Source organism: Pituophis catenifer, unplaced genomic scaffold, assembly GCF_029215685.1.
Source record: "Pituophis catenifer annectens isolate HBS135680 unplaced genomic scaffold, rPitCat1.0.hap2 SCAF_1, whole genome shotgun sequence".
Lineage (NCBI taxonomy): Eukaryota > Metazoa > Chordata > Lepidosauria > Squamata > Colubridae > Pituophis > Pituophis catenifer.
The window spans coordinates 192,619,519-192,636,501 of NW_027256881.1; the positions used below are offsets into that span (position 1 = coordinate 192,619,519).

At 37.3% G+C, this 16,983-nt stretch overlaps 1 protein-coding gene across 3 annotated transcripts in view; it reads left to right on the plus strand.

The window, feature by feature from the left end:
• SESTD1 (SEC14 and spectrin domain containing 1) overlaps positions 1-16,983 on the plus strand; it is a 57,344-nt gene that overhangs the window by 16,175 nt on the left and 24,186 nt on the right. For all 3 annotated transcript variants that reach the window (XM_070955060.1, XM_070956504.1, XM_070955844.1), the window contains exons 5-7: positions 6,539-6,647; positions 9,027-9,117; positions 13,378-13,491. In XM_070955060.1, coding sequence (XP_070811161.1) covers positions 6,539-6,647; positions 9,027-9,117; positions 13,378-13,491 — 314 coding nt within the window. The remainder of the gene's footprint in view (positions 1-6,538; positions 6,648-9,026; positions 9,118-13,377; positions 13,492-16,983) is intronic.

Sequence of the window (16,983 nt, forward strand, 5' to 3'; positions counted from 1 at the left end):
GAATATACTTAAGAGATAAATGTTACTTATTGCAAAGGAACTTGGAACCAAAGGAAATGTTTAGAATTGGTATAGAAGTTATTAATTATTTTATTTTTAGAAACAAAAAGCATATTGCTTTGGTCTTTGAAAATCATTTTGAAGATTTATTAAGTCGGAATTTTGTCTCTGTGTGTATGTATCTGTCTTTCTTTAATTTTCCCCAGTTCTTTTTACTGGAAGACTAGTTTGTATACTACATGGAAAAACTATAGTTAGAATAGTCAAATAGAAACAAATTATGACACTTCCCATAATATCAGCTGTGAATGGCCAGGAACTATTCAAGAAAATAATTTTACATAGTGGTGGTCTTAATTATACATACCTTCATTACACCCATTCTTCTGTTTTCTTGGCCAAGATGTGCCTTTGTAAACCAAAGCCTTTGTAAACATATATAACGCACACAGTTTATGACTTGAGTAAACAAGCTGCATAACTCTGTATAACATGATAGCGGGCTGTTTGCACACATGTGAAAAGGTGGCTACCATTCTCTAAAATCTGCCTGCCTCATTCATGTATGTGGGAAAAGATGGTTAGTTTTTGTGCATGTTGCCAGTTGCCATGCAAAAATTGATGATTTGAGTACCAATGCATTGGTTGTTTGTCAATGGATTGTCTTTATATTCCCCCCTCCATCCAACGTCTCTTAGCAGCTTATATGAAATACAATAAAGCAAAAAAAGGGGGATGGTTAAAATATTAATAAAATAACAGCCATAAAAGCCAAAACTAGGAAAAACCAAGGAGGGATTGGAATAAGAATTGAGGATGAATTCGTTTGTGAATCAGTAACAAAATCAGTGGTTGAGTGTGGGTAACTGGATGGATGACGTCTTAGATGACATATTTTAAGGGTTTTGAGAATGGGATTTTTCTCATTATTGAAGCAATCTGTGCCTGTTAGTGACAAGTTTACATCTCAAAAGAAAGCAGAACTTTGAGGATTCTTACATTATTTTTTTCTGTTCCTGCAGAAAAGTATAGAAATAGCCTGTTAGATTTGCAATTAGAGCCTTGGCAAAAGTTGTATATCAAAGCTACTATATTGTCTTTCAAGGAACGTATCTGATGTTTTTATGCTAATAAGGATATTCTGTCCCCTTCTTTGTTACCTTACATCTTTATCAGCTATAAAGTAATTATTTCCCAGTTGAGGTCTTGCACTAATGTATATACATGTTCCAACTGTCTTTGAACAAGATTATATAATTAATACAACACCGTAAGCTTTACTCTTAGATCTTTTGGGTGCAAGAAATTAGGAATTTGTTGTAACTTACACGTTTAACATCTTCCTGAAAATTAATAAGCTGTGGACTAGCTTGATTTCTAAGAGACTTATTCCAGAGCACAGAAAAAGCAACAGTGTTTGGCTTCAATTCTCTTCCATCCTCTTAAATGTGGGATAATGACTTTCTCCCTAAATGATCTAGTAGGTTGAGTTGATTCTGGTTAATTCATCACCTTCATCTTCTTCATTCCTACTATGAGCAGTCATCTTCATTGATGGGAGATGATTGCCCACCATATTTTCCTACTATGAAACCTTTCACTTTTAAATTATGCCTTCAGATTCTATTATTTTGATGAATTTATCATTCTTCCCATCCAACATATGTACTACACATATTTTGAAGTACAGTTCAAAACAGAAATCAATGCTGTGAATAGAAAATAAAGAGCAATGCTGTCGATTTGGTGATTATAAGAGTTTAACTCACACATGAGGGTGGCATTTATTTGGAATATATAATATGTTGTTTGGTTTTCTCTGTACCTTAACCGACACTCCTTTTCTTTATGCATGCCGTTGTGTGCAATCTTTGTAAGCCCTCTTTATCTGCTGCAATCTTCTGCAGCATATCCATATGTTCCAGGAATCCTCCAGCCCCCGAGAAACAGCTTTTTAGATGTTTACATGGACTGCAATGGGAACGGGGATTTAGAAAGGCATCAAATGCCCATCAATTAGCTATTGCCATATGCACAGAAAAGCTTTCTTGAGAAGTGTAACATCTCCACTGAAATGAAAGGAAGGGTAATCAATTATTTGTTATTTGTATCAAGCATTCATTATTCAAGATCCTCTTTTTTCCCTTCCTTTTCAGGACCATGTTTTACCTTTTTTCACATTTTTTTTTTTGGTCATCTTGCTTATAGGACAATAAGTTCTAAAAAGTGCTGTCCCCCCTTCAACAGAATCGCTTACTTTTTTACTTTTTCAATCCTTTTTAATTTTTAAACTCTTGTGTAAACAACGATAGCAAGAAAACCTTAAAGTGACAGTGAAATGTTCTATTATTGAACACATGGAAACCAGCCCTATTTGAAAGGAATACAATAAAAGGAAGGAAAGTACCATTTCCTTAAATGTGCTTAGTGATTTCAAATTACAGGATAAATATTCTTTTGAGCAAAGCTGAGTCATTTCATCTTCCTCCACCTGCAGTTTAGAATTGGCTGAATTCCTATTTCTTGAGAGAAGAAGAGGTAAGGTAAAAAAATAAAGTTGGAAGGTCTTCTAGTCCAACCCTCTGCTTAAACAGGAAACCCTCTACGATTTCAGACAAGTGGTTGTCCAGTCCCTTCTTAAAAGCCTTCAGTGATGGAGCAATCACAACTTGTAGAGACAAGTCGTTCCACTGATTAATTGTTCTGTCAGGAAATTTCTCCTTAGTTCTAGGTTGGTTCTCTCCTTGATGAGGATTTTGAGGAGGGTGAGGCCTGCAAGTTCTTTGCAGTTTCAGATATAAAGATGTAGAAACTTAAGCAGGAGAATTTAGATTAACTAGGTATGCTTTATTAAAGTTTTGGGACAATTAATATAATACAAAAGAAGAAATGTTTATTCCTTTCTCGCTTGGGTAGTAAAATTATCTTCACCTGGTGAAGGAAAATTATAGAGAAATCAATATAGGTAGTCCTCGACTTATGACCACAATTGGGACCAGAATTTCCACTGCAGAAAAAGGAAGTTATTTAGTGAGTTATGCCCAATTTTACAACCTTTTTGCCACAGTTGTTTTAGCAAATTCCAAAGGGGCACCAGCCCTTTGGAATGAGCTGCCCCTAGAGCTTCGTCTTAGCCCCGACCTGCATACTTTTCACCGCGCCCTTAAGATCCTTCTGTTTCAGCAAACCGGACTGGCCTTATATGAATTTTAAATGGGCGTATGTGTGTTTTAATTTGAGGGCCAAATTTTATATATTTGATTTTAATTGGTTTTAAATTTTATAAATTTATGTGTGTTAATATGGCTGTACACCGCCGAGTCCCCTGGGAGAAGGGCGGTATAGAAATCTAATAAACTTTCAAACTTTCAAATCAATTCAGTTAAATGAATCCAGCTGCCCCCAATGATTTTGCTTGTTGGAAGCTGGCTGGGAAGATCACATATGGTGATTACATGATTCTGGGATGCTACAACTGTCATAAATACATGCTGTTTGCCAAGGTCCCAAATTTTGATCACATGACTATAGGGATGTTGTGACCGTTGTAAGTGTGAGACTGGTTGCAAGTCTCCTTTTTCAGTGCCATCATAACCTTGAATGGTCACTAAATGAATGGTTGAGCGACGAGGATTACCTGTGTTACTATTTATATGTGAAATTGTTCCCATCTATTTATTCACAATAAATAATATATACCATCTTATAGGAGGGCTGTGGGAGGATCCTAGGTAGAGGCAGATTTTTCTCTCTCTAGGCACAATGAGAATGTATCTGCTGAACAAAACACTGCATTGGCGACAGGAAGTCCATCCAGCCATTAATACACTCTGCTGGCTCCATTCAGTTGCCCAGACTACACCCCGCAAGAGATTATGGGGTCGCTAAATGATGATGATAGCGGATGACTTTAAGTATCAGGGAATAAATTTTCTTTATTATGGGTCTCAAAACTTTATCACATGTATGCAGCCCTCCAAATAATTTTCTACCACCACAGCAAAAAAATTTTTTTAAGCGTATGGCATGTGTTAGCAGGCATCACCGGGGTGGCTGGCTGCCTTTGTGAAAGGAATTTTTTTGGGCGGTGTTACCTTTTACCCGCGGGACGCCTGAATGCCGGTAGGCAATCGAGGGAGGCTCTTTTCTTGTCCCTACGCAGTTTATTTGCATGGGAATCGAGCCGCTGACCTCAGCTGTCTTACTGCGTGAGCCACTGCGGCTCCCTACCACAGCAATATTTTATAGTCAAGGATTTTGTCAAGGAAAGTCAGGGTATTGAATACCACAAAGATATCTAGACTGGACCATAGGAAGCACTCTAAGAAGAACAATTCAGTGGTAGCAGCCTTACAACTCATCCCAGCCTGACCTAATAGATTTTCCAACAGCTGTAAGATTTGGCAGCATCACTTTCCCAGAACCCTTATTTGCTTTTGAATTTCAGAGTGGGTGAGTGATACTTCGGAAGCAAACCTGGTCCCTTCTACAGGGAGATGAGGTTGGCTTCCCTAATGGATATGAGAAGACCTCATCTGAGGCCCAGTTCTGGTAGTTCCAGCGCAAGTCTCTTTTCCAGACAAGGAAAGAGAAGAAAAAGAAAAAATACAAGGAAATAAAGATCTGCTCCTTAAGTAGACAGAAGGGGAAAAAATGACGATTTGAAGAGCTCTTGGTTCAAGGATGGGATTCTTGATTAAGTCATCCCAGTTATGATCTTGACAAAGTACCTATGTGAAAAGGCCTTGTCTTGTGTCTTTTTCAGAATTAAAAAAAATATAAATTTATGTTTAAAGGCATAATGTGATACTCTTCATTTTCAACTCATACAAGAGACTTCTGTATCAACATACAAAAGAGCTTCAATGTTGCAGCCTTTGGGTTAATGAATTAGGCTTTATGTGGCACTCATGACATTTTGAGTTTGAGACCTCTGTGCTCATGGAAAGTTAACATGTTGTAAGCACTTAAGAGTTCACCTTTATTAAATGTTAGAATTTATATAATAGAACTGAGGGTAGAAGTGATTTTTCACTAGATCCCTCGAATGGATTATTTCTAGATGTGTCAAAATGGATGCCTACAAAGGATATGCATGGAGTGCTTTTTTGCTTCTGTGCAATAATTATTATTGATCATTTAGTGAACTATATTAATAAAATCAGAACTGTGAGGAAAATCGTAACGGTAGAAATATGTTGTTGGGTTTCAGTTGTTTGGGGTTATATCTATCTACTTTGAAATTCACAAAATCTCCTTTATGAGCTTTAAAAAAATTCTATGTATTTATACCTGTTTCAGCATATCCTTTAAAATCCTATGAAGAAGTCATTAGATTGAATAAATTATGCTGAAACATATTTGAAAAGAACATTCTCGTCTCACAATCCTGAAGCTGTATGTAGGAGCTATAATCTGATTCTCTTGCCGATTTATGATGTATCCAGTCATGGATGAACTTTTTATTTTTACTCCTAACTACAGTGATCTGCTTTCTTTAACTGAACAAATTTATTGGTATATAAAATTTCATGGGCCATAGTTCACTTCATAAAGTCAAATGTTGGGCCACAAAAGTTTATGTAATGATAAATTGTAATTAAGATATTACAAGACTCTCTGTTGCAACTGTAGCATAGTTGTTGTAGAACGCACTGATACTGTGTGCTGTGTTTGTTTAGACTTTCATCTGTACTTTGTTCATTACTGCATGCTGATTATTGCATTAACGAGAACACAGTGTATTCCAAGGAAGATTTTAAATCTTCAGGGAACTCTGGCAGTCCAAGGGACTTTGCAGCTTTCAGGACAACGGAATTGTGGAACTCCCTGAATTTGACCTGCCAAAATTTCCTAAGCCGAAAAAACTGTATCTCTTTCTCTTCGTTGCCCCACCCATCACTTTATTTTTGTTTTAATCTTTCCAGTTTCTCATGAGACCCAAAGCTTTTTGCCTCCTGTCAGGCACAGACTTTTTAAATGCAAGCAGCATTTGTTTCTGTTTCAGCATTGGACTTCTAAATCATGTGCTAATAGCTTAAGTCACTGAGATTCTTTATAATTTCTACTTATTACTTATGTATAACATTGATGATTAATCTTTTAGTCAGTCAAACCATGTTTCTTATTATAACAGCAATTTAAATACAGCATAATTTGAAACATGAGGTGGTTTTGATACATACAGACACATAGCATGTCTGATCTTTTATAATTTATTAGTATTATATTAAGTTGGCTTCAGTGTTCTTAGCTATATCCAATTCTTTCTGCTTATGAAGCTCCAGTGTCTCCCAAATGTGCTTTAGGTAATGTAACCTTTATGGATGATGCAGAGATTAAGAGAGAAATGAGGTCTCTTGAATGGAAATCAATTCCTGCCTATAATTAATGAGCAGAAATAGAAAAGACACAAGTTCAGTGCAGTGCTTCAATAGTACCATTCAGTTTTGAAAATATACATGGAGTTCCAAATATATTAGGCATTAGTGAACCACTATTAATTGTTTTTTTAACCATTTTGTCTATATTTTTGTAGGTGGGAAAGACAGAAGAAGTGGCCTCATTCTGACAATTCCATTATGCCTTGAACAAACAAATATGGATGAATTGAGTGTCACCTTGGACTATCTGCTAAGTATTCCAAGGTGATTTTTTAAAAGACTTTTTTAGTGACATGGTATTACCTTCAGCAGTCATTCTATCAGTCTTGGATATTTTCACTTAATTTTCATTTCTTACATGACAATTTTTTTTCCAAGATGTATGGTTGACACTGTCTGTCTCACATTCAGAACCTCTCACCATCTTTGTAGCCTTCACTTATTTTTTCACTCTTATCTTATAAACAATCAAATTAGTGATTTGTTAGATTTATATTCATTCCCTTTAATACACACACACACACACACACACACACACACACACACACACACCTACCTTTGAATAGACTTGAATGTAAACTATTTGAAACAAACAACTTTTTCTAGGCAGATGCCAGTCACCCTTTCATTCATACTTTTAACTAAATTGTGCAGTCATTGTATATTTTAAATTCAAAAAATAAATTAACTTATTTTCTCTTTCCTTATCTCATTCCCATTCATCCATTACCATACCTAATAGAGTAACATCTTCTTCTAGATTGCATTCATTTAGTTTCAGTTTTTCTCAAAGCTCCAGCCCAGTTCTCTCATTGTGGCCATTTATCACAACTTTACATGTATGTATCACTAGTATAAAGTTCTGCTTTAATATATAGCCTCAACAGTATAGATGACTAAACTCAGACTTGTTAATTAAAACTATGCCTTAGCTTCCATATATTTATCTAATCCTATCCATAAGATCAGATCACTTTCATTCACATCATTTATATCCCATTCCTTTTAACAAATACGTAATACATTATTTTTTATTATTATTGCAGACATCATTCGATGTCTTCATAGATATTGGTGTCCACTGTACATTATGACTATTGAATCAAAGTTTTCATGTAACATTGTTTATATCAGAAAAGAAAAGAGCAGACTAGTTTTTCAACTTTTGTTGAGTCTGATGTACCATTCTTGCTAAAGATGGGAACAGTGCTAGTCAATATAGGCATGATTTAGCTAAATTTACACACGTTGCCAAAAACACAAAGAAATCTCATTTTCTCATCAAATGTGCTGAAACTATGCTGTGCAGGTTAGGATATCTAAAGGTATTTTGCAAGTAAAGTTACTGTTACCCATATACCAGCAACTAGGAGATACATTCAGTTATGTTTTAATTTTGTTGATATTTAATTATTTTTCAAAACTGTGTCAGGTTAAGATTTTAAATAGTATGGGGAGGAAATGTGAAGTATGAATTGTGTGTTTATTCCCTCTTGCAGATTGTCACATACACTGTGTAGACAGTTTTATGTTTAAGTAGTTGATACCCATATAGCAGCCAACTTCTGCATACACAAATGACATCTTCCAGCTTGCACTTAACTAGGGCACTTGGTCCAGCAACGTTGTTTTTTCTGCTTTGTTTCTGTAAAGTTGCCTTGATCTATTCTCAGCCCATTAATGAGACAGTACTTCAGTAGTTAGCTGTCCTTCAGCCAGTTCTGTCTCAAGGCAGTACAGTTTTAATAAAACTGGGGATAACTAATTTTTGTTCTTCGTTAGAATTAATAAAATTTATTTATTTATTTATTTATTTATTTATTTATTTATTTATTTATTTATTTATTTATTTATTTATTATATTTCTATACCGCCTTTTTCCCGTAGGACTCAAGGCGGTGTACAGTCAAAAAAAATATAGATACACAAACATCATAAAATTGCTAATTAAAATTATTATTATAACATAATTTGGCCCAATTAAATAGAACCTAAAATTAGATAACATTTTAAAAACATTCACATGTTCATATGTTTAGCCCCGCTTGTTGGAACATCAGGGTTTTGAGGGAAAGCACGGAGATCAGGAATATTTCATATCTCAGGGGGGCAGTTCATTCCAAAGGGTTGGAGCCCTCACAGAGAAGGCCCTCCCCCTGGGAGTCGCCAGTCGGCATAATTTGACTGACGGTACCCTGAGTAGTCCCTCCCTGTGAGGACGAACTGGTCGGTGGGAGGCTATTGGTGGCAAAAGACGGTCTCCTAGGTCCTAAGCCATGGAACGCTTTAAAGGTGATAACTAACACCTTGAATCGCACCCGGAAGACCACCGGGAGCCAGTGCAGCTCGCGTAGGAGAGGTGTTACATGTGTTAAAAGGTGTTAAAATTAACGAAGAGGTGGGGGAAAAAACAGATTTTGGATCAAGTGACTTTTCCCTCTGAAAATTCTTACACTATTTTTTATGAAAGCACATTAAAAAACAAAGACACGAGAAATTGGTGTCTTCCCTTTGTAGTTTGGCATAGGGAAGTAATAAATGCGGTGGAGTGTATCAAACATTTTTAAAGCAGCAGCTTAAATATATGAGATAACACAAGACATTGCACACACATATGCCTATATATATATTTATTTTTTATAGTGAAAAGTGTAAAGCCAGAGGATTTACAGTTATAGTGGATGGTAGAAAATCTCAATGGAATGTTGTAAAGACCGTGGTGTTAATGCTACAGGTAAGACTTACTTTATATGAATCTTAGCAAAGAATTTAATTTTCTGAAGTTCTTCAATATCTGACAAGGTTCACACATAATAATAAACAATAATGCGGCTGGGCTTTGATTTAATAAAATAAGCAGACTGATGCATTACATTATTCTCAATAAATCATGATTTGAAACTTCCAGTATAGTTACATATTCTCAATTGCTTTAAACATAGTTTGCTTTATATCTTTGATGTAAATGCAGATTATATGATAGACTGCAGGTTGCAGACTTGGAACATGCAGTCTGCATCTGAATCTTCATAACATATGCAGAGAATCAGATACCCTAGCTGCTCTCTGCAGGAAATACAGGTGGTCCTCACTTAATGATTGGATGCTTAGTGACTGTTCAAAGTTATGATAGACACGCCCCCCCCCCCCCGGATATGGCCTTTTGTAGCATCCTATAATCAGTGGTGTGGTGGCCTAGAGGTGAACATATTCGTCTTACACTTGGGAGGCTAAGACTTCAATCCTAGGCAGCAACCATTGTTTCTCTATTGGCAGAGAAAATATCTGCTGCAAACTCCACATAGACATCAGGAAGGGTATCCGGCTCAGCTCCATTCAGTTGCTCCAACACCACCCCAATGAAAGGGATTACAGGGTTGTAAAAAAAATAAAATAGCATCCTGTAATCATATAACTGTAATTTACTATTTTTTATTTTTGTTTTGCTAGAAAGTGGCATTTACTTTTGGTCTCCATGAACGATATATTTATTTGTTTGTTATGAACATACATGTTTGTTTAACAACCATTGCATTTGCTTTATGATTCCGACATGCATTTTACAACTGTTGTGTTCAGTCAATGATCATCATGAAAAATGTCATAAAATCAGGTCGGTCACATGGTGATGTGCTTAAAGATGTGCTTGACTTTATGACCATAATTCTGGCCTTAAATTGAGGACTTATCTGTAGATAAAAAATTTGGCCCATTTAAAAGTGGGCAAAACCCAAGAAAAAGTTTTAACTGTCACTGGGATAAGCCGTGGATAATTGTTTTAAAGGGCATGGCGGAAAGTGCGTAAATCCGGGATCCTCCGTATCTCCGGGTGGAGCTCGTTCCAAAGGGCAGGTGCCCCCACAGAGAAGGCTCTCCCCTGGGGACCGCCAGTCGACACTGTTTGGCCGACGGCACCCTGAAGAGCCCCTCTCTGTGGGAGCGTACTGGCCGGTGAGAGGCTACCGGTTGCAGAAGGCGGTCTCGTAAGTACCCAGGTCCTAAGCCATGGAGCGCTCTAAAGGTGGTAACCAATACCTTGAAGCGCACCCAGAAGACCACCGGGAGCCAGTGCAGCTCGCACAGGAGAGGTGTTACATGGGAACGCCATGTCGCTTCCATAACCACCCGCGCGGCCGCATTCTGGACGAGTTGGAGCCTCCGGGTGCTCCTCAAGGGAAGCCCCATGTAGAGAGCATTACAGTAGTCCAGGCGGGAAGTGACAAGGGCGTGAGTGACCGTGCATAAGGAGTCCCGATCGAGAAAGGGACGCAACTGGCGAATCAGGCGAACCTGATAGAAAGTCCCCCTGGCCACAGCCGTCAGATGCGCTTCTAAAGACAGCCGTGTATCCAGGAGGACACCCAAGTTGCGAGCCCTCTCTGTGGGGGCCAGCGACTCACCCCCAATAGTCAATGATGGCACCAACTGACTATATCGGGATGCCGGAAACCACAGCCACTTGGTCTTGGATGGGTTGAGCCTGAGTCTGTTTCTCCCCATCCAGATCCGCATGGCCTCCAGGCACTGGGACATCACTTCAAGGGCATCATTGGGGTGGCCCGGGGTGGAGATGTACAGCTGAGTGTCATCAGCGTACTGGTGGTACTTCACCCCGAAACCACAGATCTCACCCATGTTGAACAGAAGGGGTGAGAGGACCAATCCTTGTGGCACCCCGCACACAAGGCGCCTCAGGGTCGACCTCTGCCCCCCTGTCAACACACACTGCTACCGGTCAGAGAGGAAGGAGGAGAACCACCGCAACACGGTGCCCCCCACCCCCAACTCTTCCAACTGGCGCAGCATGATACCATGGTCAATGGTATCGAAAGCCGCTGAGAGGTCTAATAGGACCAGCCCCTGTCCCGAGCCCTCCAGAGATCATCAACCAACGCGACCAATGCTGTTTCCGTGCTGTACCCAGGCCTGAAACCTGACTGGAACGGATCTAGATAAACCGTTTCATCCAGGTACTGGGGAAGCTGTCGTGCCACCACACTCTCAACAACCTTCGCCACAAAGCGAAGGTTGGAGACTGGACGATAATTTACTAACACTGCCGGGTCCAGGGAAGTCTTCTTAAGGAGAGGCCTCACCACCGTCTCTCCTTAAGAAGAGTTTCTCCTTTAGTAACTCAATTTCTGTAGAAATAGATAGGAAGTGCTAGCCATGAATTTTGCTTGATTTAATTTTGAGTTTCTGATTCAAGTTTTGTCTCATTTCCTATGGATTTCTGTCCAAGATAGGAAACAGCATACTTTAAGCTTTATTTTACCCTTACTTCAACCTATAAATTAAGGTGTTTTATGTCTTCAAACCTCTTTAATGCAAAATAATATTTGAAATACTATGAATAATATTTTTACAATATCTTTTTAGAGATTCTGAAAGATTTGTAGATCACTATTACCTTATGTTCTACCCAGAGCACATACCCCCCCCCCCATTTTAACCAAACTGCTGTCTTTCCATAATATATTTTATCTAACATTCTTCTACACACATTGCATGTATGCATTTCGATATTTCAAGTTAAGGGATTTGACATTTCATTTTTTAATGTTTTTCCTTAATAAAGTTTGATTTTATCCATTTCTTGTGAGATTAATCTTGTTCCCAATAAAAGTCTACATCCTATAGAGATAGATGGCAGCAACAGTAACTATCAAACTGCTGTTCCAAAATAGAAAGCAGGGGCAGCATGTTGACATTCAGAGGGCTTCTGGTTTGAGCTCCCAGCCTTCAATGCCACAGGCTTAGTCTTCTACAGTCTTTATCAGAATACTGGCTTAGTTTAGGTTTTATGTATATATTTATTATTTCTTACGGGTTCTGGAAGAAGAAGTTGAAAATTACTTAACCATATTAAGAAATGATTACTTTGGTTGTCTGTAAAATTGATTTTGGATTATTCCCAGGTTGTTGAATAAACTGGATTTGAAACAATTCTTAGGTTAATATTAAGCCACAAATTCATGAAGTTTTCCCAGAAAGAGTAATAAGCTATTGTCAATGTCATGTTTATAACATTTAAGAGTTTAACATTTAACAGAAACCACGGTCTCTATAATATGCACCACTTTCATGGATCCCCAGTACGTCTCATTTTACAATCTGGCCTGCAAAGAATATCCTGTAGTTTATGTAGGATTTTTAAAAATCTCCGTAATTATCACCGAAGCTACAACATTCTTTTATGTTTTTAGTCTATTATTTTTGTAAGATGGTCTATTTCACAACTCAATTTTTACATATCTTTTGCATTTTTTCATATGAGTATTATGTTTGTCATACTTTTTAAGAAGGATGGATCCTAAACAGAAGTAGAAATAAAAGCAGACCCATGGGAGAAAGAGAACTCTAGGAAGAAGTAGGCAGAAGGTGAAGTTCTAGCAGAATTTTATTAGCCCTATTTTTTATTCTTCGTTCAACTTCATTCAAATGACTTATGAAAATCTTTAACAGATGTTGGCTTAATGAAATCTGACATTTTGATCCCAGACCCTTTTTATTAACTGTCAAGATACAATGCTTCTTTCTTTTTTAAAAACTTGGACGATGTATGCTGTCATAATCATTAAATAATAAGTTATTGTTCCTGCTATCTGCATATTTAATGTTACATATATGTTCAGTTAGAGATAAAACTAAAATAACTTCACAGGAAGAGGAAACAATTGTGAGGCATGACCTCTTATGGGTGAAAAGAAATGGTTCTGTTTCTTCTGAGTTCATAGGATTGCAGTATTAGTATACAGTATCTCAAGATAGTTTAAAATTGTTTTGAGGATGATTGTAACTTATAAATGTTATTTTCTTTAAGACAGTGTCCATGGTACTTATTTTCTTCATTGTGCCAGTACTTATTTTCTTCATTGTGCCAGTCCATACATTACTTTTTACAAACATTTTGTGCTATATAAAGAGATGTTGTAAGGCCATTATGTTTTTGCAGTTACTAAGAAATTTAATTGTGTATTTTTTATTATTTTAGAATGTTGTTCCAGCTGAAGTATCCCTTGTTTGTGTAGTAAAACCAGATGAATTCTGGGATAAAAAGGTTACACATTTTTGCTTTTGGAAAGAGAAAGATAGACTTGGCTTTGAGGTATGTATATTTATTTATTTCTGACTTAACTATTGCACTTAAGCTATCGTTGCATGGATTTAGAATACAGAAACAGTTCCTAATGAATGCAAATCTGGAAAGAGTTATTAAATGATTCCATGAGTATTACACTGTAAACGTTTCATAACACTAACTTTACCATATTGTGACGTATTATTCAATAATTAGCATTGCTCTGATCCCTTGTTTCTACGGAAATGTTGGCTTCTTACATTTGAATTTTCTTAGTCATAGCTGTAAGTGATTTCCATTTGAAATCAGTCCCTTGAAATATTTTTGCCATGAACTTAATTACCAGTTTCTCTTACTAATAATGTCTTGTGTAACCAGATTCTTCTAAGATTAATTTTTCATTCATTTTAACTGTTCATGGAAGGTGCATTAATACTCCCTCCAATATAAGATATACTTATCCTGCTTTGCTCATCTCCAGCTCTTCTTTGTCAAGATGTTCTTTCTGCATTTAGTAAAGGATACAGGAGAGTTGGAGGGAATTTGATGGCTTATAAACCTGATCTAGCCATGAGTTTGCCCAGACTGGGTTGGCTTAAAATAAGACACCTCCCCCTCTCTAAATTTCCATCTTTTAGGGGCACCAAAGGCAACGAGCGTTTACTCCCTATCTCTTTCTACTTGGTGAAAGTTCTCTCTGTGGAGCAGAGAAAAATAAGGCGCGATCACACTTCAGAACACATCTTTGAATTTGTTCTGTTGAGGACCATCCAGTACCATCTGGGCCCTTGTTTTCCTTGTGGCAAGCTTCCATAGTTTGAAATGTATCCCCATTAAAAATTCTCCCTATAGGATTGATTCATGCCCTTTCTCTGTCACAGCATTGTTTTCTTTCCAAACAAATTAGTAAAAGGCCTAGAGAAAAACTACTAAGGCACTAATGATCCTGAGATAATATTCATATTCTATCATTTTCAGAAATTTGGACAGTTTTTATTATTTTACTCGAAGGACTGATTTTCTACCAGTGATTGCATTATAAAAATGTATTTAATTTCATTCAGTGTAGAGGCATTTAATTAAGAATGTGATGGCAGCCATGAGGGTAATTTGTTATAACTAAAACTCAGTTATGAACATAAAAGCAAAATGATTGAAGTGAAATCCAGGCATGTTGATTTTAGTAACTTTATTACACTGTTGTCAGTTGACAGTAATACAGAAAATTTGAGAACACACTGTGTGTATGTGTGTGTGATAAAAGTTATATTGGAAAAATAGTATGTTTAAACTAGCAAGGCTTTTAAGAGCTGGCAGCTCTTTCCTCACTCCCACCCCGACTCAAAGCTGCTACCATTTTTGGTATATTAGGACATAGCTATGCTTAAATATGACTGGTAAGGTTTTTTTTCCCCCTACAGACTCTTTAGATGTCCTTATTCATTTTAACCATCTTTTTTCTGAATTTTCAAAAATATATTGCTGGAGATGAAACAATGCTTGATGGTATTGTAAGATAGGTTCTTAATATGTTCTCTGCACAGAATCCCTAAGGATATTTTCCACTACACTCATTTTAATACAGTATGGAAACCATATTTCTATAAATAAATAGCAATGTTTTTAAATAACAAAATTTGAGTTTCGAGCTCTGAAGATACTTATTTTTTATACTGTCTTAACAAAGATATTTTCTGTTGGGAACTCTGAGGTATTTATATAATGATTCAGATATCATGCAGCAAATTATTCTTACTTCTTCGTAGGGTTTATGTGTGTTTTTCTTCTAGCCAGGTTTTCCCTACGTAGCCAAGGTTTTTTTGTAGCTCCAGCTCAGTAGAATCACATCTACTCGGTTCTGGGCTTTTTTTCTTTTCTAACCCCTAGCAAGCTCTAACTGCTAGGTGGGAGACCTAAATAGATCCATTTCTAGCTCGTTAGCTGTCATCAGTAGGCCACACCCATATCTTATGTATCCTCCCTGTAAAGGTACAGTATCAATTTTCTTACTTCTTCGTAGGGTTTATGTGTGTTTTTCTTCTAGCCAGGTTTTCCCTACGTAGCCAAAGTTTTTTTGTAGCTCCAGCTCAGTAGAATCACATCCACTCGATTCTGGGCTTTTTTTCTTTCTGGCAGCCAGCAAGAGTCTCTCACCAGGCAGCAAGAGCTTGCTGGCTGCCAGAAAGAAAAAAAGCCCAGAATCGAGTGGATGTGATTCTACTGAGCTAGGGCTGCAGAAAAACCTTGGTTACGTAGGAAAAATCTGGCTAGAGGAAAAACATATATATATATATATATATATATATATATATATATATATATATATATATATATATATATACACACACACACACACACACACACACACACACACACACACACATATATAAATGGCTTGCTGTGGCTCAGATTAAGTTATGCATTCAAAAATCTTGTCTTGAAGTGGTTAAATTTGTAGGAAGAGACATTGTATAGGAATTTTCTCATCTTAGTATTCTTGGTGCTCTGTAATGCACAAGGAAAACGGGATTTTCATTAACTCCTTAAATTTAGGGGCTTTTTTTTCCCCCTTGTAGTTTTTGGTTCAAAGTTGTATACTGTACATGTTTTTTATTTGCCATTTAAAAAAAAAACAACTCAGACTTTAAATTATCCCTTTGAAAAACAATTTCAACAACAAAAGGCTCAATTATATATTAGCATAAGTTTCAAAGATTGGGGTAAAATCCTGAAAATGTTAAATCACATCATAAATCGGGACTCCTTATGCACGGTCACTCATGCCCTCATCACCTCCCGCCTGGACTATTGAGGAGCACTCGGAGGCTCCAACTGGTGCAGAGTGCGGCCGCGCGGGTGATAATGGGAACGACATGGCGTTCCCATGTAACACCTCTCCTGCGCGAGCTGCACTGGCTCCCGGTGGTCTTCCGGGTGCACTTCAAGGTTTTGGTTACCACCTTTAGAGCACTCCATGGCTTAGGACCTGGTTACTTACGGGACCGCCTACTACCACCAACAGCCTCCCACCGGCTGGTACGCTCTCATAGAGAGGGACTCCTCCGGGTGCTGTCAGCCAAACAATGTTGACTGGCGGCCCCTAGGGGGAGAGCCTTTTCTGTGGGGGCACCTACTGTCTGGAATGAGCTCCCCCTGGAGATATGGAGGATCCCAGATCTGCACACCTTCCGCCGCGCTGTGAAGACCTTTTTATTCCACCAGGCGGGCTTGGCCTAATCTTTTCCCTCTTTTTAATATGTAAATTTTAATCTGTTTTTAAATCATTGGGGTGTTTTAATTTGTCTGGGCCAAAATTGTTTAATTGGATTTTATCTGGTTTTTTAAATTTTTTGTATTTATGTATTTTATTGTTTGGCTGTTCACCGCCCTGAGTCCTTCGGGAGTAGGGCGGTATACAAATCAAATCAAATTAATTAATTAATTAATTAATTAATTAATTAATTAATTTTAATAAATTAATATTTTGTTTGGAACAAGGAAGGGAAAAAAACCAAGATA